The sequence below is a fragment of the Balaenoptera musculus genome, chromosome 9 (genome assembly GCF_009873245.2).
Source record: "Balaenoptera musculus isolate JJ_BM4_2016_0621 chromosome 9, mBalMus1.pri.v3, whole genome shotgun sequence".
NCBI classification, from domain to species: domain Eukaryota; kingdom Metazoa; phylum Chordata; class Mammalia; order Artiodactyla; family Balaenopteridae; genus Balaenoptera; species Balaenoptera musculus.
Genome location: NC_045793.1, coordinates 66,832,426 through 66,859,098, shown reverse-complemented (window position 1 = coordinate 66,859,098; position 26,673 = coordinate 66,832,426). Strand labels below are relative to the sequence as shown.

The 26,673-nt window shown below is 36.5% G+C and overlaps 1 protein-coding gene and 1 pseudogene across 1 annotated transcript; both read right to left on the bottom strand.

Annotated features, from left to right (window-relative positions):
• Window positions 1–1,080: 1,080 nt before the first annotated feature.
• LOC118900550 lies at window positions 1,081–16,499 on the bottom strand (annotated as a pseudogene).
• A 6,827-nt stretch (window positions 16,500–23,326) lies between these two features.
• On the bottom strand, window positions 23,327–24,542 carry LOC118900426 (taste receptor type 2 member 7-like). Its single transcript, XM_036862774.1, is given in 4 exon segments — window positions 23,327–23,419; window positions 23,422–23,981; window positions 23,984–24,027; window positions 24,334–24,542. Coding segments are annotated over 4 exon segments (906 nt in total).
• Between the last annotated feature and the right edge of the window lie 2,131 nt (window positions 24,543–26,673).

The window sequence follows — 26,673 nt, the reverse complement described above, 5'->3', positions numbered from 1 at the left end:
CTCTAGAGCCCGCAACTGACAACTACTGAAGCCTGCGCACCTAGAGCCCGTGCTCCGCAACATAGAAGCCACCGCAATGAGAAGCCCACGCACCACAACGAAGAGTAGCCTGCACTCACCACGACTAGAGAAAGCCTGTGCGCAGCAACGAAGACCCAATGCAGCCAAAAGTAAATAAATTAAAAAAAAAAAAGAAATATGTCAGAGGAAGACAATTACTGTATGATATCACTTATATGTGGAATCTAAAAAATAAAACAAACTAGTGAATATAACAAAAAAGAAACAGACTCACAGATAAAGAGAACAAACTAGTGGTTACCAGTGGGTGAGGGATGGGGGAGGGACATCATAGGGGTAGGAGATTAAGAGGTACTAACTACTATGTATAAAATAAATAAGCTATTGTACAAGGTTATATTGTACAACACAGGGAATATAGCCAATATTTTATAATAACTATAAATGAACTATAACCTTTAAAAATTGTGTCACTATGTTGTACACCCAAAACATATAATAGTGTACATCAACTATAACTTAATTTAAAAAAAAGAAAAGAAAAAAAAAAGCTATGCTAGGTATGCTCTGGGTGGTGTTCGTGCCTGGATGGACAAGGGTATTCAAACAAGATCGGTGAGTAGGGAAGGCCAGAAGAAGGCTGTTGGGAGGATGACTCCCAGGAAATGGCCAAAGGCACGTGAGGAGTTAGTGAGTTGGTACACCAGCCTTCTCAGATGACAGGAGATAGCGTTACTGAGGCAAGGAATACAAGTGTTAACAGTGCGTGGAAATAGGATGTTTCCTGTTTTCTTGAAAGGAGGCAAAAGAATGTGGAATGGTGACATGGTCACTGGTAGTTTTCCAGAATTCAGCTGAAATCTAAGAAAAATAATAATTATCTGATCAAGGGACTGGATTCTTTCAGACTCCACTTAAAATGGTTTAAGCACCATGCAAATACTTCACTTATAATTCCTAGGATAGTAGAGCTTCCATAGGATAAAGTACACAGTAGTTAAAAAAAAGTCATTTGAGTAGTCATTCTCAAGAGTTAATCTAAGTGTTCAACAACAAATCTTAAAATTTTTGCCCACTGTTCTTGCATGTCTTAGTAAACTTTTCTTCCACAACGATTCATAAATGCCCTGTATGCATCTGGCCACCTTCTGTGTCTCTTAAGGAAGATGGTACAGAGGAAGTTAGCAAAAGCAAACGTGTATCGACTTTTTCATTTATCTTTTTTAAATTGCTATTTAATAATCTTTGCTTTAAAAGCTTGCTTTGCATGCCAAATGCACATCTTGTTCTGCTTGGACATACAGGGCTGTTCAAAGCAGCCTTATTTGTCCAGGGGAGAATTTGAGCCATGAAGTATGTGTCTCAGCATCTTTTTTCTGAGTGTATGACAGAGTCTTCTTGTCGGTCCTTCTTACTTGAGTGCAATTCTCTCAAAATGGGCTGCTCCAAATAAAGTGGGAGTAAACCTGAGTAAGATTCCTCACAATCTTCAGACCTCAATCCACCATGCCAACTATCTTTGTAATAAGAAAAAAAAAATCCAAAATTCTAGATAATCCACTATTTGCATTTTAAGAAAAATCAGAAATCTGCATGCTTTACTTTTAAAGATAGAAGTAGCTTTCACTCCAATAAATGAAAAACTCCTTCATTAAAGCAATCATTAACGACGGTGCAGGAGACAAACCGCAACAGCCATAGAGAAAGAGGCAAACTCACTGTGTGTGACACAGATTTAATAGGCCACAGGGCTTTTGGTAAAATTAGCGTTGAATCCCAGGTGCATTCATTTGTAGGTGATAAATCTTTCTGTAGTGTTCTGCTGACCTTCCTTCAGCAAAGGGCATCCACTTACTAGAGATAGGAAGACAAATGAGAAACTTAGCAATTACATTAGTCTTTGTTCATGATGTCTCTCAGAATATGGTCTCATTTTTGGAGATAAGGACCCAGGAGTAGTAAATTGCTGGGCAATTTAAAAATGCTAATCTAAATAAAAATTTGCTTATCCTTTCCACCCTTTCTGCTGGAATTAATTTTGTCCTTCTTCTTCCAACTTCAATTCAAATCCTACCTTAGTTTATTTCCTTGGAAACCTCTTTTCAAAACTTTTTCACATTAGTGCTGTGTGACTCGAATGGCATATTGTGTATTCTATCTTATATTTGACTTAGACGTTTCTTAACATCAAAGGCTTGGTCTTATTGGTCTACAAAATATTCTTGGTATTTTCTCCATAGTGACTTATATATCAGGAAACTTGAGGTGTACCAATTTAATTACACACCTGGAGAAGACCTTTTAAATTTAATCCATACCAAAATGTATACATTGTTTGCAAATACATTATCTTAATTTTCCAATTATAAAATTATTTGCTACTCATTTTGAAAAGAAGAAAACAAAATTCAACCATTATCCCACTATCCAAAGTCAGCCACTGTTAACACCTTATTGTTTTGTTTATAATTGATATGTAATTATAATATGTAAATACAGTATGTATTATTCACCCCTATCCAAATAAAAAATGCTGGATTATACAAATTAAGTCTGCATAAACACTATACAAATGGCACCATAATAATAATAATGGTATGTATATTTACCATGTGTTAGACAACACATGCTTTACATACATTATTAACTAAGTGCTTTACATATGTATAACAGATTTAATGGTCACAGTAATTCTATGATGAAGATTCAACTATTATCATTCCCATTTACAGATGAGGAAACCAAGATATAGACAGTTTAGGTAATTTAGGGCAATGAAGCCAAGATTCAAAGCTATGCAGCTTGCTTCTGAAATCTATATTTTAACTCATTGTTTCTCTACACAGAACACATTGAGTTACAAACTCAATCTTTAATAATATATTACAAGTTGTGGCTAAGAAAGCATATGGATTGTTGCCATTAATTAACTGGGCATTTAAAAAATTTACTGTATCATTAAAGGTGATAAGTAAAAAAATACTTTTTAAATTATTTGCCTTTTTATGTATTACTATCAAGATATAATGCAGAAAATTTATTTTTTTGCCATATTCATAACTTTATTATAATAACTTACCTGTACTTAAGTGTTGTGATTTAAACTTTAATCATTTTGGTCCCTTTTCTAAGTTGTCACAAGATTTGGTAAATTATGTTGGTACTAGATATGTAAAGAGAAGATTGTGTTATTACTAATAAATATTGTTTCATATTGCTAACATTCAATTTGGAATTTGGTTTTTCCAAATATTAAATATTTCACCAGTAAAATGCAATTTTGAGGATTTTGTTATAGCATTTAAAACTTGCCTATAGGGCTTCCCTGGTGGCGCAGTGGTTGAGAATCTGCCTGCCAATGCAGGGGACACGGGTTCGAGCCCTGGTCTGGGAAGATCCCACATGCCGCGGAGCAACTAGGCCCGTGTGCCACAACTACTGAGCCTGCGCGTCTGGAGCCTGTGCTCCGCAACAAGAGAGGCCGCGATAGTGAAAGGCCCGCGCACCGCGATGAAGAGTGGCCCCCGCTTGCCGCAACTAGAGAAAGCCCTCGCACAGAAACGAAGACCCAACACAGCCAAAAATAAATAAATAAATAAATAAATAAATAAAAACAAAAAAACATAAGGCAGATCACTCACTCTTCTGCACAAAACCATCCAGTCCCTACCTCAGAGTAAAAGCCCAAATCTTAAAAAAAAAAAAAGCTTGCCTATTAACATTTGATAGAATAATCTAAGATTCAAGACAGTGTATAAGCAATTAATTTATGGTGGAGCAAGGACTTCGATCATCCTTCTGTGACTAATGAAATTAAAGGAATCTATTCAGAACTTGGTAAAGTAATCTTAAATGCAAATAGAGTTACATGTTTTATTTCTAGAGCTGAATTTATTTCAGGCAATAGGAAAAATATTGAACAAAGCTAAAATAATTTGCTGAGGCTGGAATAGAATAAATGTTGACTGTTTTTAGTAAACTATAAAACAAAGTTTTTTTTAACATGTTTAAAAAGAACTAATATGAACTGAAAAGTCCCAGCTTGACATTGACATATACACACTACTATATATAAAATAGACAGCTAATAAGAACCTACTGTGTAGCATAGGGAACTCTACTGAATACTCTCTAATGACCTATATAAGAAAAGAATCTTAAAAAGAGTGGATATACGTATACGTATAACTGATTCACTTTGTTGTACACCTGAAACTAATACAACATTGTAAATCAACTATACTCCAATAAAAATTTTTTCAAAGTCCCCTATTCCTTGAACTTTTACTTACCCAAGTCATGTAATTCTAACTGTAACTAGTGAAATATTTAAATAAACCAATGGCATTTGATATTTAACTGACCTCCCCTCATCTCCAAATGGTAACATATTTCATTCACTACATATAAAAGTGTTTAGATGCCCTGGACAAGTAGAGAAGGTTATGGATCAAGGCATCTTGAATTTCCCAACTTTTATCCTAATAGCTCCTAAGAGTTCACTTTTATTGAATATCTCAATATTCCAAACCCTATTGTAAGAAATTTGTACATAATTGTCTCCTTCATTACTTAAAATAACCATATAAAACATATAGTATTGTTATCCTAAAGTATAAATAAGGAAAGAGGCTTAATAACTTGTACAAAATTATTAGAAAACAAGAGAACTGGGATACACTGATCCCAGAGGCCATGCTCTTAACTGCTTCCCTATATTTTCCCAATGGAATAAATTTTTTCCTTTTTCTAGAATTTTTTTTGGTATTATCATTCCTATTGCTTCGCTCTTTACCTAACAAGAATCATATTTATAAGTTAAATTATAGACCTAAGTATAGGATATATTCATATTCTAGTGGAATTATATATTGACTTCATTTGCATCTCCATAAATATATATTCCCCACCATCACTTTAAATTAGAAATTCTTACTCATATATTATTTAAATTATTAATTGTTAGACTCATTTAAATAATACAATACCCCCTCTTTGTCAATTTTCATTCACTCATCCATTCGTTCCATGATTTGATTTCATTATTACTAGACTGTAAACTCCTGGAAACTGAGGTCTGTTCTCCAATTACACCTCAGTCCAAACTCTTCTTGAGCCCTAGAAAAGCCATCCCTAGTTGGTCATTCCAACTGGCAGATAAAACCCCATCAGAAACATTAACCAGAGTCTTACCTCTCCTTTCTCATTCATTTGTTGCTGAATTTGAGTTGTATTGTTCCGTGAGAAATAAAGATGCAACTTTATACACATTATATTCACATATACTTTTTTTGCTCATGTAATAGTTGTTATAATTAAGCAATGAATAAAAACAATATATTTCCCCCTTATCTCTTTTAAGTTATTTAGAATCAGATGTTCTTTTTGTACCTGTCGAAAGTTATGTGGTTTTGGATTGAGGTATACACCATTTGTATATTTTCCACTTTCCACAAATATTAACTTCACTTTATGTGAATCCAGATGAGGAAATGTAGTTATAAATTTAGGAGACATGGCCTTGTTGGGATGATTCCTTATGCTGGGAAAGTGAAGCATTGTTCCTGGAAAAATGTTTTTTTTTCTCCTTTCTTCTTCCTTAATGGTCCTTGATGGCTTTTCTGGAAGTCTCAAAGATGTATACAGTTTATAACTAAAATCAGGAGGCTTTATTTCCCATATGTTGACTTTTATTTCAGATTGTGGTGCTTGCAGGACATTTTTGTTCTATTTGGAGTTGAGATCTAGTGTGGGGCCCTGCTGCAGCCCCTTTGCAATATTCCTGCCTCTCCTGCCTTTCCGGGACTCAAGGGTGTGTTCACATGTTGGAATCTGCAACAGATATGGAAATTGGTGAAGTATGCTACTGTAGAACTGTGTATTGAATATTTTCTCTCTGGGCCAGGGTAATCTCTAAAAGATTTATGAAGCAGGAAAAAAAGCTCAGAAATGACAAGGAGTGTGTGTAGAGGGGATGAAAGTATCACGGCTGCTGCGAGTATTTTATTCAGCATCTTTGTCACAGTAGTCACCACACTAGAGGCTAGGGATTCAAAATGATTAACTTGAAATCCATGTCCTTAAGTAACTGAGAGGCTATTGGGAGAAAGGCATGAAAACAAAAACCAAACCTGTGTAACGTGACAGATACTACAATAGTGTTATGAGAAGCAAGGAGAGTGCTCAGCTAATTCTATCAGGAAAATAGAAGTGACATCAAAAGAAAAATTATCATTTGAACTGATCTTGAAGAATAAGTAGAAATATACCAGGGGGTAAAGGAAGGAAACATTTCACCGAGGCACAGAAAGTATGTAAAATTTGTCATAAGCTATTTCTAGGACTTCTATGGCCACCTAAACCATAATAAGTGCATTGTAGCTTCTAAGATTGGGATCTATGGATAAGAATCATGGATTTGCTCTTTGTTGATCTGTGACAAGGATATGGTTGGCACACTTCTAGGATTTAATGAATGTGTTAGTATGTTACTAGACAATGCCAATGAATTTAAAATCTCCATGGAAAGAGGAATAATAATCAATTAAAATATATTTGGCTAAGTGGAAATAAAACAATGCTGGTTCCTGGGAAATAAGGATCTGAGGTGGGGATGAATTTCCTTCTCTTATGCTAGAATCTTGGTTGTTTGACAATAAAATCAAAATAGAGGCTTTTCAAGATTCTAAATGTTATTATGCAGTAATTCAAAGTTGTGTATAAAGAGAAACTACTTTGGAGAAACACTGAAAATGTCAACTTGAAAAAATTAATAATAAATACTTCGTAATATAAAATGATGAATTGTTTTTCAACTTCTAATATGAATATATTTTTTTAATGACTACGGCCCATTGAGAGAAAAGCAAGAAGCATGTGTGGCAGGAGCTTAGCATATGTATATGAGGAAGCAGTGGAATATAAAGATAGAAAAATCAGTTGGGGTTATATTAGCAAAGGTCTTTAATGACACACCAAGGAATTTTAATGAATCAAAGATAATACAAAATTTCTTAACCAAGATAAGAAACACAAGAGGAGGATCAGTTTATGGAAAAAGAGCATAATAATAAGTAGATTTAAACAAAATATATGTCCACTATATAACTGGAAGTATAGGCCTGTGGCTAAGTCAGCTTTTGCTGCAATAATGCTATCTAACAAACTGCCCACAAACTCAGTGACAAAATAAATTAAGAAAAAATTTTTGCCACAGGGTGTGGGGAAGAGGGAATTAGGATTGACTGGTAACAAGTACAAGATTTCTTTTGGGGGTGATAGACATGTTCTGGAATTAGATAGTGATGATAGTTTCACAACATTGTGAATATACTAAAAACCACTAAGTTGTACATTCTAAAATGGCAAGTAGTGAAATTATGTTATATAAATTGTATCTCAATTAGAAAAAACAAATTAATCATTAAATCATGTTGGATAAATTTCAGTAAACATAAAAGACAAACTTTTTTCTGGGAAATAGAAAGAACAAGACTATAGGTGTTATCTAATTGAGTCCACTTAAATTTTGCAAAAATAGTCAAAGGGAACATGAAAGCTTCTGCACAGCAAAAGAAGCAATCAACAGAGTGAAAAGGCAACCTATGGAATGGAAGAAAATATTTGCAAACTGTTTATCTGATAAGGGGTTAATATCCAAAATATTTAAGAACTCCTTCAACTCAATAGCAACAAAAACAAATAACCTGACTGAAAAATGAGCTAAAGACTTGAATAGACATTTCTCCAAAGAAGATATACAAATGGCCAACAGGTGTATGGAAAGATGCTCAACATCACTAACCATCAGGAAAATGCAAATCAAAACCACAATGAGACATCATTTCACACCTGTCAGAATAACTATAATCAAAAAAATTAAAGACATTAAGTGTTGGTGAGGATGTAGAAAAACTGGAACACTTGTACACTACTGGTGAGAATGTAAAATGATGCAGCCACTAAGGAAGACAGTGTGGTGGCTCCTCAAAAGTTTAAAAATAGAACTGCCACATGATCCAATAATCACACTTCTGGGTATTTATCCAAAAAATTGAAATCAGAATCTCAAAGAGATATCTGCACTCTCATGTTAATTGCAGCATTATTCACAACAGTTAAGATACAGAAGCTATCTAAATACTCATTGCTGGATGAATGGTGTTGGATGAGGTCATCATGAGGAAGTGACCACCAGTTGACCCGTGAGCTGGACCTAGGCAATCAGACATCCCTTACCCCCACCCTGTCCTTAGAATGTGTGCATCACTTGCCTTTCCTGCTCTAGAAGCTGCCCAAGCACACAGCCTTGAGATAGTAATATGGTGCCGAGACTATCTGGACTGTATACGTGACTTTACCCAGTGAAGTCCTCTCTATAAACTTTTTAAATTGGGGGGGCGGGGAGCTCGGAGATCTACTCATCTTGGCAGCCGCCCAAGACAAGCCACGTGTGTAAGCTCCTTTGCTTCTTAAACCTGCCTACCTCCCAATCTGTAATGGTCTGCCTCTGTCTTCCATCTCTCCCTGCCCTCCATGTACAGGGGCCAGTTTCAGATTACACCTGTGCAGCTCCTGAGGAGGTTGCAAACTAACAAATCGATAAAGAAAGTGTTGTATATACACAAAATGGAATAGTATTCAGCCTTAAAAATGAAGGCAATTCTGCCATATGCACCAATATGAATGAAGTTGGAGGACATTATGCTAAGTGAAATAAGCCAGTCACAGGAGGACAAATACTGCATGATTCCACTTATATGAGGAAATCTAAAATAGTCAAACTCATAGAAACAGAGAGTAGAATGGTGGTTGCCAGGGCCTGAGGGGGAGGAGGGATGAGGAACTGCTATTCAACAGGTATAAAGTTTCAGTTATACAAGATGAATAAATTCTAGAGGTCTGCTGTACAATGGTGTACCTATATTAACAATACTGTGTTGTGCACTTGAAATTCTGTTAGGAGGCTAAATCTCATGTTAAGTATTCTTATACACTTTTTTAAAAAGCCGAATAGAGACAAAAAAAGAGTGGTGCTTAATATCTGAGTGAGAAGATTAGAAATTCCCAAGTGTTCAAAAATATGTTATCCTCTGCTGCTCATTAATACATTAAAAATAAAGGAGAGGTCTTCCCTGGTGGTGCAGTGGTTAAGAATCTGCCTGCCAATGAAGGGGACAGGGGTTCGAGCCCTGGTCCGGGAAGATCCCACATGCCGCGGAGCAACTAAGCCCATGCGCCACAACTACTGAGCCTGCACTCTAGAGCCCACGAGCCACAACTACTGAAGCCCACGTGCCTAGAGCCCGTGCTCCGCAACAAGAGAAGCCACCGCAATGAGAAGCCCGCGCACCACAACGAAGAGTAGCCCCCGCTCACCGCAACTAAAGAAAGCCCGCGCGCAGCAACGAAGACCCAACACAGCCAAAAATAAATAAATAAAATAAATAAATTTTTAAAAATAAATAAATAAATAAATAAAGGAGAGTTGATGAATAGGGAGCCACTTACAATCTCTACAAAGTTACTATAAAATAAAGTTAATCACTAAAATAACACACCAGTTAACAAAATATGTGGAAATAGGATTACTTAGGATTACTATTTCCTAAGCAATGCGAAAAATATAAATGAAATAATTAAAATATGTTAATTTCATGTTTCTACATTATACAGTAAACAATAGGAACGTCTGCATAGAAATTAAAAGGGTTTATAAATAAAAGATTTTAAAAAAGAAAGGGTGAGAGTTTTTGAAGGTTGGCTGTACCCTTCCGAGATTCATCCAGAGGGGAGAGCATGCTGGCCCATATTTGATATTTTTATTTTCATTATCATATCTATCTAAACTCAGAAGACTGATGCATAACTTTTCATAACCTGGGCCATTTAACATATAAAGCATTAATTAATTCTTATTCTCATCTAACTTTCACCAAATCACCCTCAGATGATCATTTGGCTTTGCATGTACAGTAGTCTACTGGAAGACAATGAGCTAGAAAACAAATATGAGTTACTTTGGTTTATTTTTCTCATAAACTAATAAATCTGCATGTTCTGTTTTTCGTGTTGGACTCTTCTGAACCTGGTTGATGTGACATCAGCCCTGACCTACGTACTGACCTGGAGCTGATGAAAATCAAGCCCTTGACAGTCAGTTGTTAATTTGCTCCCAGTATATGCCTTATTTTATAACTCTCTTGCCTCATTTATGACCCTTCACATTTCTGTAGAAACATATTTTTATACTTCTGAGAAGCACTGAAGGCTCAGCCTTGACTAAAATTGTAAATATACCTATCTCCTGCAGGGCTCTGAAATCTGGTTACATGAGCAAAGAAAGCACGAGTAGACTGATTCATGGTCAGGGTTTTGTAACCTCCTGCCATGAAAAGACATGAAGATTGATGGTGTTGGTGAGACAATGAAGTGTCCCACCAGGACATACAGCTATGAAGAAACTGATGAGGAGGGTTATAAACTGGAAGAATAAGAATAGATCAAGACCTCAGAAGTCTAATTGATATAAAAAACAAGTATCATGGCAGTAAGAGAGCTAGACAGCCATCAGGCTAAGAAGCTGTGATTAGAGAATGCAGTGCTGGTCTGGCCCTCTTTTTGACTAGGTAGCTGGGAATGAACATGCCCATTTGTCACCTTGTTGCCACTAAAGCTCCCATCTGTCTCTCTCTGTATATGCCTGGGTCTTCCTGGCTACCAAAAATTGCTACTATGCGATATTTAAACTAGTGAGAAATTAGCTTTAATTTTGCATGATACTTTATTTTGTCCTTATATTATGAATTTATTGTTACATATTATTCCTTTGAATAATACGTATGTAAAATTAAGCTTCTATAGTATAATATATGAATCATGCATTAGCATATGTCATTGTAGTCCCAAGACACCCCAGCAGAAAGAAATCAACTGGAGATCTAGTTGAAAGATTGAAGCCTGTGATGGCAATATCACATTATAATCCTCACTTTACATGGAAAAAGCTAAGGCACAGAGAAACACAAAGTCATAAGATGTGTAGCTGAGAAAGTCAGAAAAAGTAAACCAGCAATATTCTCATTCAGTCAAAGATTTAGTGGTAAATGTTGATATTACAGAAGCTATATTTGGGCCAAGATGTCTCATTGGAAATAAAAGAATGGCTTAATCTGCATTCAGTAAGCACAGTTATTCTCCATCTATGAAATTACACTGGTCTCAAGGATCAGTTTAAATGCCACCTCCAATAAAAGCATTCCCAGATCTATCAGGATTCATACTTCCTTCTGAATACAGCAATGGAACTTGAAGCTACATTTTGGCTTGTACCTTGTATTAAAGTTAGTTGTTTACAACATCTGCCCCCAAATTAGAATATAAAATTGGAACAAAGATTTCTATCTTTACAAACACTATGTAGGGTTCTGCATATTTTAGGTTGAGCCATGTGAAATTCCTTTTATTCAAAGATTTTTCTACCTTACAAAAATGCAAACTTTAAATGGTTCAACGGTTTGAACCATTTGGCAAGCAATTGGTTGCCAAATTCTGGAAATTACAGATGCTCCTTTTTTGAAACTGTATCTAAAAGCTCAAATATCTAATTATATTTTTTTCTAAATAATGAAAGCTTCTAATAGTGGCAATATAAAAAATAGACTTTCATTTTAATTTCTTCCTCAAATATTTTCTACTGGAATGTCACAAAATATTTTTGTTATCTGCTTTTACAATCAGCTAATTAAGAGAAATGCATTTCTTAAGTTAGCAAATGTACGCAAATTTAAGCTTCTTTTGCTTAGGTATCTGAGTTTAATTTTGTAACCTTAAGTATTTGGGGAGATAGAGAGATAGATTGATATAGATATATACCTGATACCTGAATGATGCCAACATAAGAAAAGAGCATTGTAAAATATTCTGCTATTAAGATCACAGTGAACTCCTTAGACCACGAATTCATGCACGTTTGTAGGTTTATAAAGAAACTCAACACTTTCTTCCAGCTGGGCTTTCTCCTTCTTAACATATTTCATGATCTCCTATTTATTATATTATATATAAAGAGATTGTTTCTCTCTTAAATGAATTCATCTCATATATCTTAACATAAAACACACAGATTCCAAAGACTTAGACAAATAGACAAACTGTAATAATTCCAAATAAACACAAAAAACAGAAGTATTCATTAGAAAATCAGTAACTTCACTCACCATTTAAAACTGAGAGTTTTAATAAAAATGTTTACGGCAGTATGTCTCAGCAGATCTTTTCTGCAAAGCCAAATGAGACTAAGCAAACAGATAGTTTATAAGGGAAACATTTAGCCTTTGCTTTACAAAAGAACTTGAAGTATATTTAAGTGTTACCCACCCGGGTTGCTAAGAAACAGGATTAATTTTCTAAAGGAGTGAAGTCAGAGTAGGAAAAAAGAGTGAAAGCAGGACCTCTAATGTTGCCTAAAACCTAGCAACAAAGCAATAACTCCGAGCTCTTTTTTGAAAGGTTAGAAAATCAACATACTACAAAACTCAATACTCAGTAAATGTCAAGAGAAAAAAAGAGAGAAAATAATTCCACTCCAGTGCAGTTTTCCTAAATGTCTTGACAATTTACTTTTCATATTTGTTTAGTAATCTCTTTTGTAAGTCAACATGAGTTGACATTTAATATAAACACAATTTGAAAAGCAGTTTCAACTCTTTTATTACCTTGGGTTGAAGAAGGTTTGAGTTAATTTCCTTAATGTTCACTTTATAAGGCAAATGAAGATTACAAGTTCGTCTTCCTAACTTATGGCTTAACCTACTGAATTCTGCAAAATAATTTATGGAGAAAGCTTTCTATTTTTATTGATCAAATTCTACACTCAATGATAATATATATCTTGGTGAGATTAAAAAAAAAAAACTTGTCATAGAAAATTTCAAATATGTGCCAAAGTAGACAGAATTGTATAATGAACCTTCATGTAACCATCACCCGGCTAAAAAATTTATCAACTTATAGCTCAAATTGCTTTAAATATACCTCCAACTTATCTCCCTCCATTCCTCATATTATTTTGATGCATCATATCAACTTATCAGTAATTATTTTAGAATGTTTCCACTAAAAAACACTTTTATTTTAAAAGCATATGCATAGCACCACTATGACCACTACGACATGTAAAAAAAGGAACATCAATTCATTGATATTGAATAGCCAGGCAAAATTCAAGTTTCTAATTATCTCACAAAAGTCAAATATTTTTGGTTTTGCTTTTTTCTTCACAGTTTGTTTGTGATTTGAGCTAGTTATTCACTCTCATTTGGTCCAAAAAATTCCCGTGACCTGAGCATTAACTTCTCTTTTCCTCATATTTTTCTAATGAGGTGTAAAATTTCCTGAACGAAGATCTCTAATGTCTGGAGTCTTTTGACTAGCTTAACTATTGTTTCGTCTGAAGTGAAAGTTCGCCACTGGGTGGCAGTGCATTACTTATAATTTTATCCTAGTTTGTAAACTGAGACTCAAAGATAAATTTGCCTGTACTGTTTTCCCCAGTATTCAATTTCACTGTGTTTTTTCCTTGGGGAAATGACAGTAGAGTTGGGTTTACTCAATTTCTTACAGTTTTGATATAAAATTAACCTATCTTTATGCTGACTGTATTTCTCTCTCTCTCTTTGCATAGAGATGCATATGATTCTTTCTCAAAAGCATATGTTCAAAGTGCCTTTTATATTTAGTTCACTACTATTGTTTGCGATGCCAAAATACATATGATGTGGCCACAGATTTCAAGAAAATTATAAATAATTGGCTAGAAAAGATACAAACCTATAGGAATACATCTCAAGACAGGTACTAAATGTCAAATGATCCGTCCTGACAGTTACTCTCCTGGGAAGTTAATGAGGGGTAGGTCCTTGAAGTTTAAGAACGTCTCTGAAAATTTCTCAGAGCAACTAAGATCTATTCTAATTTTTGACAACAGCAAAATTCTTAATAAAAAGGAGAGGAAGGGAAGATGATTTAGATGGGTGGACAGCATAAAAACTACTTTAATTCTCTTTAATGTTTTCATGAATGCTTTTCAAGAAGTTTCTGTTAGGGAAATACTACTTCATGGTTAAGTGACTCAAGTTATATATAGAAGCATCCAAAAATCTCCTCTTAAGTAGATACTTTGAGTGTATAATAAATTTTTACTGCACATGAATATGTGTGAGATGTGCAAGGATCTGTTGCTCAGCTTCCACAAATTTAGGAAGGCACCCTGTTGTGGAAAATAAAAACGTCCACACTCTGACTTTTATGTCTCCTGGTATAAAGGAATACACACATATTTTTTACTTTAATATAATTTTATTATCATCTCCAATATCTAGGGTTTTTTTCTTTTAAACATAACAAGTTAGATATTTGCCCTCTGGTCTTTGGAATTTTGGGTATCATAAAAAGTAACAAAGCATCATCTTACCTCTGCAAATTAGTATCTCTTATTTTTCTGTGCAGAGATGAGGGGAAGAAAATTAAAGCATGAGAGTGATCACCATTTAAAAGCGAAAAAGAAAATGTCCTATAGTGTTTTCTCTTCCTTTCCAGCTAATCTCTTAAGCTGAATTCCTTGGCTCCAGTTTGGGGAAACTTTTTATTATTGTCTCTTAAGGGTCAGTCACATAAGCTATCCCACACCACCTCTCACATGTTTGTTCACCTGAACTATGAGCCACGCTTAATTTAAAGTAAAATTCTGGAAATTAGAAGAGTTTTTATTTTTTATTACCCACCACTAAGAATTTAATAGCTTCTAGTTGGAAGGCATTGAATGCGCACATTTTTGAAAAAGCCACTTGAATAACATGTTTATACAAATGAATTAACTTATAGTGTACTGTAGTAATCATCTTATCACATAACTGTAGTTTGAAATACTCTACGAATTAACAAGGAAGTAAAATAGGTTTTCAATTATGCTCAGAATAAGAAAATAAGAATGAGGGAGTTTCTTGGGCAGAAGGAATAATATTAATGAATGCCATTATGTAGCTAAACAGTTTTGCTTCTGTTTTATCTCCTCCCTTACGAAAGAGAACAATTTCCACACTGAAAATAGCAAACATGAAGAGGAACAAATTGAAGCTTGAGTTAGATGAGGAGACAAGATACTATACTTATTTACATGAATTCAGGTCCATAAAACCATAGGAGTTACACTTCAGAACAATGAGAGAACTGGCAGTGGGAAATGAGGTGGTACCCTGTGAAATCTTGTTGAGAGGACAGAGTTATATGAGTGGATATTGGAGATTAGACACACCTGAGTTTACCCTTGACACAAGGTGGGCCTCTTTGTGAGCACCACCTAACATGCCACACAGTGTGGGTTAAGGAATGGATTTTATTGGGGTAACAGTTTTACAACCAAAGATCAGAAAAAAGAGGACTTGAGTTCTCAGATCTCCTAATACCCTCTAGGTGGGGAATGAGGACTGGGGCACACAGTTGAACACACGGTGGATGAACATTCCGGGTGACAGGAACTCCTCCTCCTGTTGCTCTCCTGTTTACAGAGCAAGTCTGAGAGCGCCTTTATCAGTGGGGATGTGGGGAGCAGAGTACACTGACTAACAAGTTATCTGGGCAAGAGCCTTACTGAGTTTGGATGCCAGCTGTTCACAGGAGTGTCTGGGAAAGCCAGCTGCTCAGCGTTTGGTGACTTTGGGGACCTGTGCAAAGTTGCATTCCTATATTTTGAGGAAAAAAGCTAACAATGCATGGGGAAGCTGAGATTAGAAGCAACCCCTCTCATCAGAAGAGGGAAGACCTCCCGATTCTAGTTGTCTCATTGTCCAGGCAGATCAAGGTGAGCTGCCTGGAGCATCTTAGGACAGCCGTGCTTATTGCACTACAGAACCTCAATAAATTCTACAATAGGTTTTCTAACAGACAATTGGTGAGTACTCTAGGGAAGTGGGGCTTTCTTTTTGCTATTAGAATTGTAGATCAATTCACCGTAGATTTATCTACAAAGCAGGGCTGTGTATGAATAAAATAGGCCTAATCATATGTGATGCTTTCACACTGTACATAAATTTGGCTGCTCTGCACTGAGCCTGAGACTGCCTGGGTCATTGTTATTGATGTTCATAGCTTGTCTGTTGATTTGTGCTGTTTTCTTTCCTTCCTCCCAGGGGATTGCTCAAATTTACCATGGTTAGAGAACTGCCCCTTCAGTTATCCATGTTCAAGTCACACCAATTAAAACATGCCCCCTTGACAGAGTGTGAGTGATGTTTCAAAGAAGGACTTATCCATTCCACATTCACTCACCAGGTCAAGCACTACAGTGCACAACACTGTCCCACATCTGAAACCAGTGTATCAGTGACCTCTCCTAAGGACCTAGGCAAAATGGCAAACATTGCCTTCTCACCTCTTTCTACCACACCCTTCAGCCTCTTGGTGCCTTCCTTCACTCCCATGTCACATACTGCTGTCCTTTTGTCATCCTCTGGTGGTTGAGAATTCTTGTTTTACCACCTCATTTAGTCTGTTGCCTTTTATAGCATTCTAAAATACATGTTTACTCTCTTTTATGCCTAATAAAAATACTAACCCTGTTCATCATTTCTAAACTTAGTATACTTTACCTCTTTTCTCAAAGTACTGATAAAAAAGTTTAGTTCTATTTGTCCAACTTCAAAACAGTAGAGAAATGTATTTAAGAATAATAAATAATCTACATGTCTTCCACAGAGTGGCAACTGAAAATTTTTCTTGACTTAATAAAATACTGACTAACTGATCTTTGCTGTGTGCCAGACACTGTTCTAGGTGCTTTACACTTGTTAATACACTCAATCTCACAGCAACCTTTGGAAGTAAGTACTTTTATTATCTCATTTGACAGATGAGGAAACAGAAGGAAAGAGTCTAGTGACTTGCTCAAGGTTATAGAGCTAATAAGCAATGGGGCCAGAATGAAAATCCATCCAATATGGCCTCAGAGGCCTGGTTTTCAGCCTCTGCAGTACAATAACTCTAAATCAGTGGTTCACAAAGTGGGGTCCTGAGACCACTAGCATGAGTATCATTTGAGAATGTGTTAGAAATACTAATTCTCAGGCCCTACCCAAAAACCTATTGAGTCAGAAACTCTGGAGATGGGGTGTGGCAATCTGTGTTTTAACACACCCTCCAGGCGATTCTGATGTCCATTCAAATTTGAGAACCTCTGCTTTAGAGGTTACTGAGGGAATTGCTAGTACAGATTCTAAAACTTTTTTTATCTGCTTTTTCTTTATGTGATTTTATGACTGAAATCAGAGAAGCTTTAACACACTGCAGTGCATATGTTAGAACACTTGTGAACACTGATAGAGCTATAGAAAATTTTTAGAAAACTTAGTGTACATTTAAAAAGCAAAACCAGGAATTCCCTGACGGTCCAGTGGTTAGGACACCATGCTTTCACTGCCGAGGATGCGGGTTCAATCCCTGGTTGGGGAACTAAGATCCTGCAAGCCACACAGCGTGGCCAAAATAATAATAATAATAATAGTAAAAATAAATAAAAAGCAAAACCAGAATCTATTAATGATTTTAAGATGATTTAAAGAAAAAAAATTTTACTTCTGTGAAACTAGGTATTGAAAAAACTATAGTGGACCATAATGGGGAAGTAAGATTTTTTTAAAAAGGGACATAAGCATAGACTTAGCAACTTTTAAAATTATGTACTAAAACATATTGCAAAAACTAAGGGTCTCTGAAAATGCAAACTTAAATTTGAAAGAATCATAGCATAGAAAACTGGGTCCATAAAGCTCCATCCTCTCTAATTCTCATAATTTTCCATAGAGTACCATTTCCATTGTCTTTATCATTTCTGTGAAAATATATACCCCTAGAGAAACTGGAGAACAATATTTGGCATAATAGTGAAAGAGCAGTTATTGATATAACCCGAGTTATGCACTTTAAGCATGAAATACTTTGTGCTCAGTGGATGCTGTATGGCAACTCTTGTTAAAATTTCCCAGAGTTATAACATTTAAATATTTTCTTTCATTCGTCTTTTATATATAGAATGGGCTCCTAGACAGTGTCACAAGAAGGATTCCATTAATGACTCATTCCCCTCAACTTGAAGTATATAATTTGGGTATCATTTTTCATGTGTCAGGGATCCTCTGTTCTGAGGAATCTGTGATACAGAGAAGAGCCCTAGAAAAAAACTGCAACGTTGATATGATACACCTTTACTTCCCATTGGCCTTTTTCTCATTCCATCCCTTACTGGCTCTCATACTGAGATTCATCCCATCCAAGTCAAACATGCAGAGTTTATTTTTCAGAAGGCACCCCCTTATTGAAAATGACCTCGTCTCTTTACTCCATGGATCAGGGGTCAAGTAACTAATCCACAGTTAACCCCTGCTACAATCAGAGTACCTCCTTTTAATAACAAATCAACATTTGGTGTCACTAGTAGTGTGAGTGGCACATTCATAACCCCAATCATAGAAAAACTGCCTATATCTCTTCATCCTGAGATTACTTATGTGAAACTTATTGGTAATTTCCCTATCTATCCCCTCAGTAAAATCCAGGAAGCTTGCCTTATAAAAGGGAAGGAGTTCTTAATAAAATTTTGTAATTCTTATTCTTTTAGGAGTTTGGATAGATATGTGTGTGTATGTGGGAAGGAAGCTTTTAATTTTCAGAAGATTTACTATTTAAGCAGTGTCACACAGAAGAGGCACAAGATTTGGGGGCTTAACTAGTAAAAGTTTTCTCTGTAGTAACTTAACTCCAATGGCTAAAACTAAAACTTTTTACTAATGAATTAAATATAAATTCTGTAGTGTTGATAAGAGGAAGAGGAAGCGGTGTCTATTGAGGGAGAAGCCAGAAGAGACAGAATAAATACAGACGTCCTCAAATTCATTTTTAGGTTTGAATCAGCTGTGATGTGCCCAAGAACTGGAAACATGAACATTCTTACCTCTCAGTATTTACTTATTTACTGAATAAGTGTATATGCGGTCCTCTACAGTAAAAGATCTCATCCACCCATAACAAAATCTTCCTGGATACAAAATTATCAAGAACATACTGGGAAAATAAGCCAAACTCCTATTTGCAGATTTCAAACTCCCAGTGACATGAAAAGTCTTTATGGCATCTATGGGAATTCCTTGTCTTACCTGAGTCCTGAAAAAGTCGAGTCCTGTATTTCTGCCGTAAACCTCTTTACCTCAAGCAGTTTCGCCGCACGATTAATTGGTCTTAGGGCTATTTCGCCATAAAAGATAAATAACTGGTCGACAGTTACATAACACTAGAAAAGATAACCTATCAGTCTTTGCAAATTCTTAGGTGAGCTAATCCAAGCCAGGGTGAGTTATAACTTGAATGTTTTGTAATGGAAAATAATATTATTTAAATGCCATTAAAATTTCTCCTAAGAAAGACTTTATTTCTAAATGAATATATTTCTTAGGCTCCAATTAGTAGCATTATTATACTGTGATGCAGTGAGTCACAAACCTTGGTCCATAAAGAGTTATATCAGAATTTCCTGGGGTGGTTCATTATCCAGAATCTTGGGCTCCATCTCCAGAGACTATATTCAGCATGTCTAGGATAAGCCTGGGAATCTACAATTATAAAATGTTTCCCAGGTGATTCTGATGCACAATTAAGTTTAGGAAAAAAAATATGGAATTTAGATTTAGAAGGTGAGACTCAGGTCTAGATAATTCTAGACCAATTCTATTGTCTCTTCAAGTGTAGATTTCTTCATCTTTAACACAGATGATAATATCCTCTCAGGGTTGTGAGGATCCCTGAAATAACATACACAAAAAAAGGCAATTCTGAAATAGAAAATTAATTACCTAACTACTGAAATTCATTTTAAAGGCATTGATGCCTTTTTATACAGACTTTATGAAATCTTAGAATGCTTGCTATGCCACAGCCCCATTCCAAGGAATTCCTAGCCTGAAACCCATTCCAAGGAATTCCCAGCCCATAGCATCATTACAAAAGGTTCCCATGCCAACAGGCCTCATGCCAAGAGATTCCCATGCCAGAAGTTTTCAAGGCATTAATACCAATTTGCTTATGTATAAATACTATTAATAATAAAAGATTCTCCTTTTTTTAATTGTAAACCTTTTTTTAAATTTATTTATTTATTTATTTTTGGCTGTGTTGGGTCTTCGTTTCTGTGCAAGGGCTTTCTCTAGTTGCGGCAAGCGGGGGCCACTCTTCATCGCGATGCACGGGCCTCTCACTATCGCGGCCTCTCTTGTTGCGGAGCACAGGCTCCAGACGCGCAAGCTCAGTAGTTGTGGCTCACGGGCCTAGTTGTTCCGCGGCATGTGGGATCTTCCCAGACCAGGGCTCGAACCCGTGTGCCCTGCATTGGCAGGCAGATTCTCAACCACTGCGCCACCAGGGAAGCCCTAATTGTAAACTTTTATTTCACCTTTTATGTGTTTTGTTTTGTTTGGGTGAGCTCCTTCCTTGTTTTCTTCAATAATGTAAACATTATTTTCAACTCTATAGTTCTCTTTGTTAATGGAGATACTGGTTAATTATAGAAAAGTGGTTAAAAACAAAGTTACAACCATAAAATAAAACATTATTAAGCTGTTAAAATATGCAAATTTCTCACACGTAATTTAAATGCAAAGGTAGTATGAAGTATATATACAGCAGGATCCTCATAATGTAATAAATTATACCCATCCCATAAATATATATACTTCTATATGTCCATATGATGTATATTTCAAATCCTGAAAGAATGTATATGAAAATTTTACCTGTGATTGTATCAGGTTCACTTCTAATATGTCTGTAATTTCCCAATTTTTTTTTTTTTTTTTGCTGCGCTGCGTGGCTTGTGGAACCCGGGCCCTCAGCAGTGAAAGAAAGGAGTCCTAACCACTGGACCGCCAGGGAATTCCCCTGTATTTTCCCAATTTTTTACATTGACTGTGTATTATTTTACAATTTTTAAAAAATTACTAAAATTATTTCTTGAATTAAAAAAAAATAGATGAGCATAGTAGAGGATATAAATGGCCAAATGATATCAGATCTCGCCATGTAAATATCTGCCACGATTCCCTGCATAATTCAGGCACTAGCATAAATAAGACTTTCAGCTTGGCCTAGGAGACCAGGGGGTGTGGGCTCCCCCAGGACGATGCAAAAGCTTGTAAGTCGGTTCTATAATCTGAGGAGTAGTTTCCAGTTACACAATTAGCCAAAACTCAAGATTTAAACATAGTAAATACCCGTTTTCCCAGCAGAGAGGTTACTCCCACCTGACCTATAACAAGTGAGACTGGTACAGCAATTTCCCGACCATATAAGAGTCAAGGGATGCTAAAATGTAAATTGAGCACCTATGTGTATATCATTTCAGACTGTTAGTAAACCAAATATGAGATGAAATAGATAATAAATAATTTCACCCAATAATAGAATAATTCAGACATTTGTGAAATATTTTTTAATTGACTTTGTAGGGACATAACAGAGAAATGTCATAGGATGTCATAGGTAATAGGTTGAATGTCATTTCTTGTCATGACTTTCAGAATCTAAAGTTGCCTGTAAAGAATACCAGAAAGGGACTTCTCTGGTGTTGCAGTGGTTAAGAATCTGCCTGCCGATGCAGGGGACACGGGTTCGAGCACTGGTCCGGGAAAATCCCACATGCCCCGGAGCAACTAAGCCGATGCGCCAAAACTACTGAGCCTGTGCTCTAGAGCCTGCGAGCCACAACTACTGAGCCTACATGCCACAACTACTGAAGCCTGCACGCCTAGAGCCCATGCTCTGCAGCAAGAGAAGCCACCGCAGTGACAAGCCCACGCACCGAAATGAAGAGTAGACCCTGCTCACTGCAACTAGAGACAGCCCGCACACAGCAACGAAGACCCAACGCAGCCAAAAATAAATAACTAAAATAAATAAATGTATTAAAAAAAAAAGAATAATGGAAAGAAAACCAAAGAGAGAGGGTACTGACTTTAGTGACATAAGAACCAGGTTTGAATTCCAATTATACCACTTGACTGTAGTTGAGTGGATTTAGGCATGTATAATGACCTCTCCAAACCTTAATTTCTCAACTGTAAAACTGAGATAATTCTACTGCCTACTTTACAAAGTGTTCTGAGAATGAAATAATTGTGTGTGGAAATATTTTGTAAAGTAAAAAACTTCACACATACATGTGCACATATTCACACACATATCTAGTTTCTTTTTTCCCCACCCTGGCAACTTTTAATCCATTTAAATTACAATGTATTTACAATTAAAATGACTACCTAGCTTTTTATTTGTTTGTTTAAGAGCCAGTGAGGATTTCACAGATTCAAACAGATATCCTGAGATGTAAGATATTACAAAAAATATTTTCTTCCCCAAAGCAACAGAATGGAAGATTTTAAAAGAGCAGAATCAATTAAAATCTAGCAACAGATTTCAAAGCTTTTACTTTAGATCCTCAAGTCATTTGCTGCAGCCATACCTCAGACAATATTCCTAGTAGGAGGGAAGTTAAAACACCAGTTGAATGATTTCCTGCTGGGACTTCATTGTCAGCAACCTCCCTCACATCCTATTTGGGTATGACTTTCACACTTCAGGGGGTTGAAAAATGTTTCCTCAACTCGTAAAAAAATGGAGACCCTACATTGTGTATTTATATGCCAGCTCTATTTGCACCTTATCATTTACCAACCTGAACTAGTAACTAAAATCAAAAGCAAAATAAGACTTTAATCTGTATACCTGAGTACATTGCCCTGACATACATACACTTTCAACGTATAATTCGCATTTTAAAATAATTACACTAATGACTCTCTTTGGAAAATACTTATGTGCAATCAAATAGCCAAATTATTATATTGTTTCAAGTCATAGACTAAATCAATGTGATGTTGCTCATCTAAACCAGAAGATTCTCAATGACCTGGGAAGACAGATAACAGAATTACTTTGGTCAGCCAAGTGAAGTCTTAGTATTTTTTTCCGATTTCTAACACAACTGGCACTCCAATGCAAGTACTAGTTATCTATATGTGTTACTGTCATAATATTTTTAAGTACACAAGTCCTGGAAAAAGAGATATCTTATCCATCCAACATCAAAATTAGTGCTTCCAGGGGAGAGAGAGAGAGCACACAAAACACATAAATAAACAAAAACAAAACACAAGTCCATTGAAACCATGACAAGGAAGTACAAAATATTTTACATTGATCCTCCTCTTCATTGATTCTTTCTGAGGCACAGAAGTCTCCTGATTGGTTGTTGGAACTTAGAATTACTCAAGATCATTATAACCGAATGGCCAGAGGGATATATGCTGCCATTATGTCCTTAACCACAAAGAAGCACTGACTCCCATAAGGAATACTGAATGTCATATTTGCCATGAAGCCAGCAAAATAAGAAATAAAGAAGCAAAAGAATGTTATCACTGATCTTAATGTATTAATATGGGCTTCAGTGCTGGCGTTTCTAAAACCAAGAGGTCCATTTTGCATCCGATGAGCGTGCTTATAGAGAGAAATGAATAACGTAACAGTTCACATCACAGATATGGCCAGAGGAAATATTAATGCCAAGTTGACAAGAAGCACTTCATTAATCTGCTTTGTCTTGAGTTTAGTCCGCTTTAGCATGGCATCCCTGAGGACATCAATATCCACATTTTTAGGGTAATCCACCTTGACACACAGAGCTGCAATGCTCACGGAGGTCAACAGGCTTCCCAGAAGCAGCCAAGGCATTAACTTTGAGATCCTGAATTTCAGCCAAAGAAAACAGTACTGGGTGAAGTGTGTTATCTTGAGGCAGTAAAATACAGAGAGACAGGTGGCAAACCAGAGACTGACAGAGCTGAAAAACATCCAAAAAAAATCATCGCTGTACCATAAATTTTTACTCTATAAAAGAGTGGAAAGGGGCTTCCCTGGTGGCACAGTGGTTGGGAGTCTGCCTGCTAATGCAGGGGACACGGGTTCGCGCCCTGGTCTGGGAAGATCCCACATGCCGCGGAGCAACTGGGCCCGTGAGCCACAACTACTGAGCCTGCGCGTCTGGAGCCTGTACTCCGCAACAAGAGAGGCCACCATAGTGAGAGGCCCGCGCACCGCGGTGAAGAGTGGCCCCCGCTTGCCGCAACTAAAGAAAGCCCTAGCACAGAAACGAAGACCCAACATAGCAATCAATCAATCAATCAATCCTTAAAAAAAAAAAAGAGTGGAAAGAACATGAGAAAAAACTTTACCATTAACACCATCTGCAAACCAAATCTAGACATCCCTATGCATATGAAAAGGAGTTGCATTGGTGTTAGCTTTCTGCTTTTGACCAATTCATTACAGTTGATGATTATAAGAAATCCATTTACTGTAATCCCTGTGATAAATTCTGCTGACATGAGGATAACATGAAGACAAGCTGACAAAGAGGAGGCCATGTTGCCTACCACAAATCTTAGCTTTTCCTTGTGGATGGTGTCAAATACCTCCTCCAGATGATGTTGCAGATAGAAACATACAGCACTGAGAAATCTGACCTTCTGCCAACTTCTGGATCGTAAGTAGAGTTAACACTAGACTTTTTCCTTAAGGAAGAAAAACAGAGGGAGTGCTTTTTTAATCTGGTGCCCTGAATTTGAAACTGTGGGAATGCAAATCCAAAGATTTGAATGATGGTTAAGTCTTCCAATTACATCCCAGTAAAAATTGCCATATTGGCAATTTCATTCAGTTCTCACGCTTACTCAATTATGCCAAACATTTGATTATAAATATTTTTTATTTAGGTTAATACCATTTCCTTTTTGTCTTTTGTTTTTTCCTAATGACAAATGCCATATTCTTGGGACAGACAACTATTTCTTATTATTGGCACAAGTATCCAGTCTCAGATGTGACTGTTTCTTTTTTTCCCTCATAATAATCATTCCAAGACACTTTAAATGAATCCTTCCTGCTCCTCCACCCCCACCCCAGCCCCACAAAAGACAATTTTTTTCTCCAGACTTGAAAATCATTTCCTGGGACCTAACTTTTTTTTTTAAATTTATTTATTTAATTTATTTATTTTTGGCTGCGTTGGGTCTTCATTGCTGTGCGAGGGCTTTCCTCTAGTTGCTGCAAGCGGGGGCTACTCTTCGTTGCGGTGCGCAGGCTTCTCACTGTGGTGGCTTCTCTTGTTGCAGAGCACAGGCTCTAGGCGCACGGGCTTCAGGAGTTGTAGCACGCGGGCTTCAGTAGTGTGGCTCGTGGGCTCTAGAGAACAGGCTCAGTAGTTGTGGCGCACAGGCTTAGTTGCTCCGTGGCCTGTGGGATCTTCCTGGACCAGGGCTCGAACCCGTGTCCCCTGCATTGGCAGGCGGATTCTTAACCACTGCGCCACCAGGGAAGCCCCTGTGACCTAACTTGGTATAAGACTCCTTCATTACCCTAAATGATCTCTCATATTTTCAGTCTTCTTGGTAAAATTTTGACCTAAGGGTCAGCAAACCCCAGTAATAAAGGTAGTGCATATTCAATCCACATGCTTACATCATGCCTGCTCATGTTGAAGAATATCCCTTCAAAAGGTAGATGGTACAGAAACTTCAAACCACAAACAGAGGGTGTAATTACATAGGCATTAAAATGATTTTCCTCCCTTTATTACAAAGAGATGTTCATATAACCTTGCCAAAAATTAGTTACATCACATGTAAAGTGTAAATAAATCATTACTACTTCATAACTAATATATGGTGCTCAAACTGTTTAGGTCAGTGGCTAGGTCATACTAAGCACTCAACACATGGTAACTACTTATTAATACTATTAAATGTCTTCTTTTATTTACCTCAGCAAGAAAATATTGATTCTGTTAACATTTTCGATAAGACAGGTGAAATGTTTTCAATAAGAAATAAGATTGTAAGAGTATAGAAAATAGAAAAGCAAAGAACTGGACTTGCCACCCACTGTCCACACCATTCATGGTTTTTAAAGCCTACTAGCCCATGAAAGGACATGTCAGTGCCACCTGTGTAGCATTCCCCTGCCACCATCAGGTGACCTCCCCACCCATTTTCTATACATCACAGATATCCAAAATGTATTAAGATTTATCCCATCTCTATCTCTTCTAAAATGCTTGTTTTGTGACCTGTACATCAGTTTGCCTTTGGTGCCTGGACTTGCCATCTTCCTTGTCTACAAACCATGACTTTGTCCAGTGAATGGTATTTGCCTTGCCCCATCACCTCTAGGGTCTATTCCCAATTCTAGGTACAGGTGAAGAAGCTTCGTCTCAATTCCAGACTCTAAAGCAGTGTCATGATCCTGGGGTGAAGGAGAAGAAATGGGATTTGTACAGTACACAGCTTAGTGTCCTAAATTACCTCTCTGAGACTGGGTTATATTTATTGAGTGATGGCATTTAAAAGGATATGATAACTGGATTGTTATCATATCTGACTGCATCTGGATGTCATGGGACTAAGGCAGCAAGCAGCAAATAAAACTTAGTAGTAAGCATTCAGTAAATATTGTTACTGAATTTTTATGTGGAAAATGAGACACAACTCAGTTCTGGAA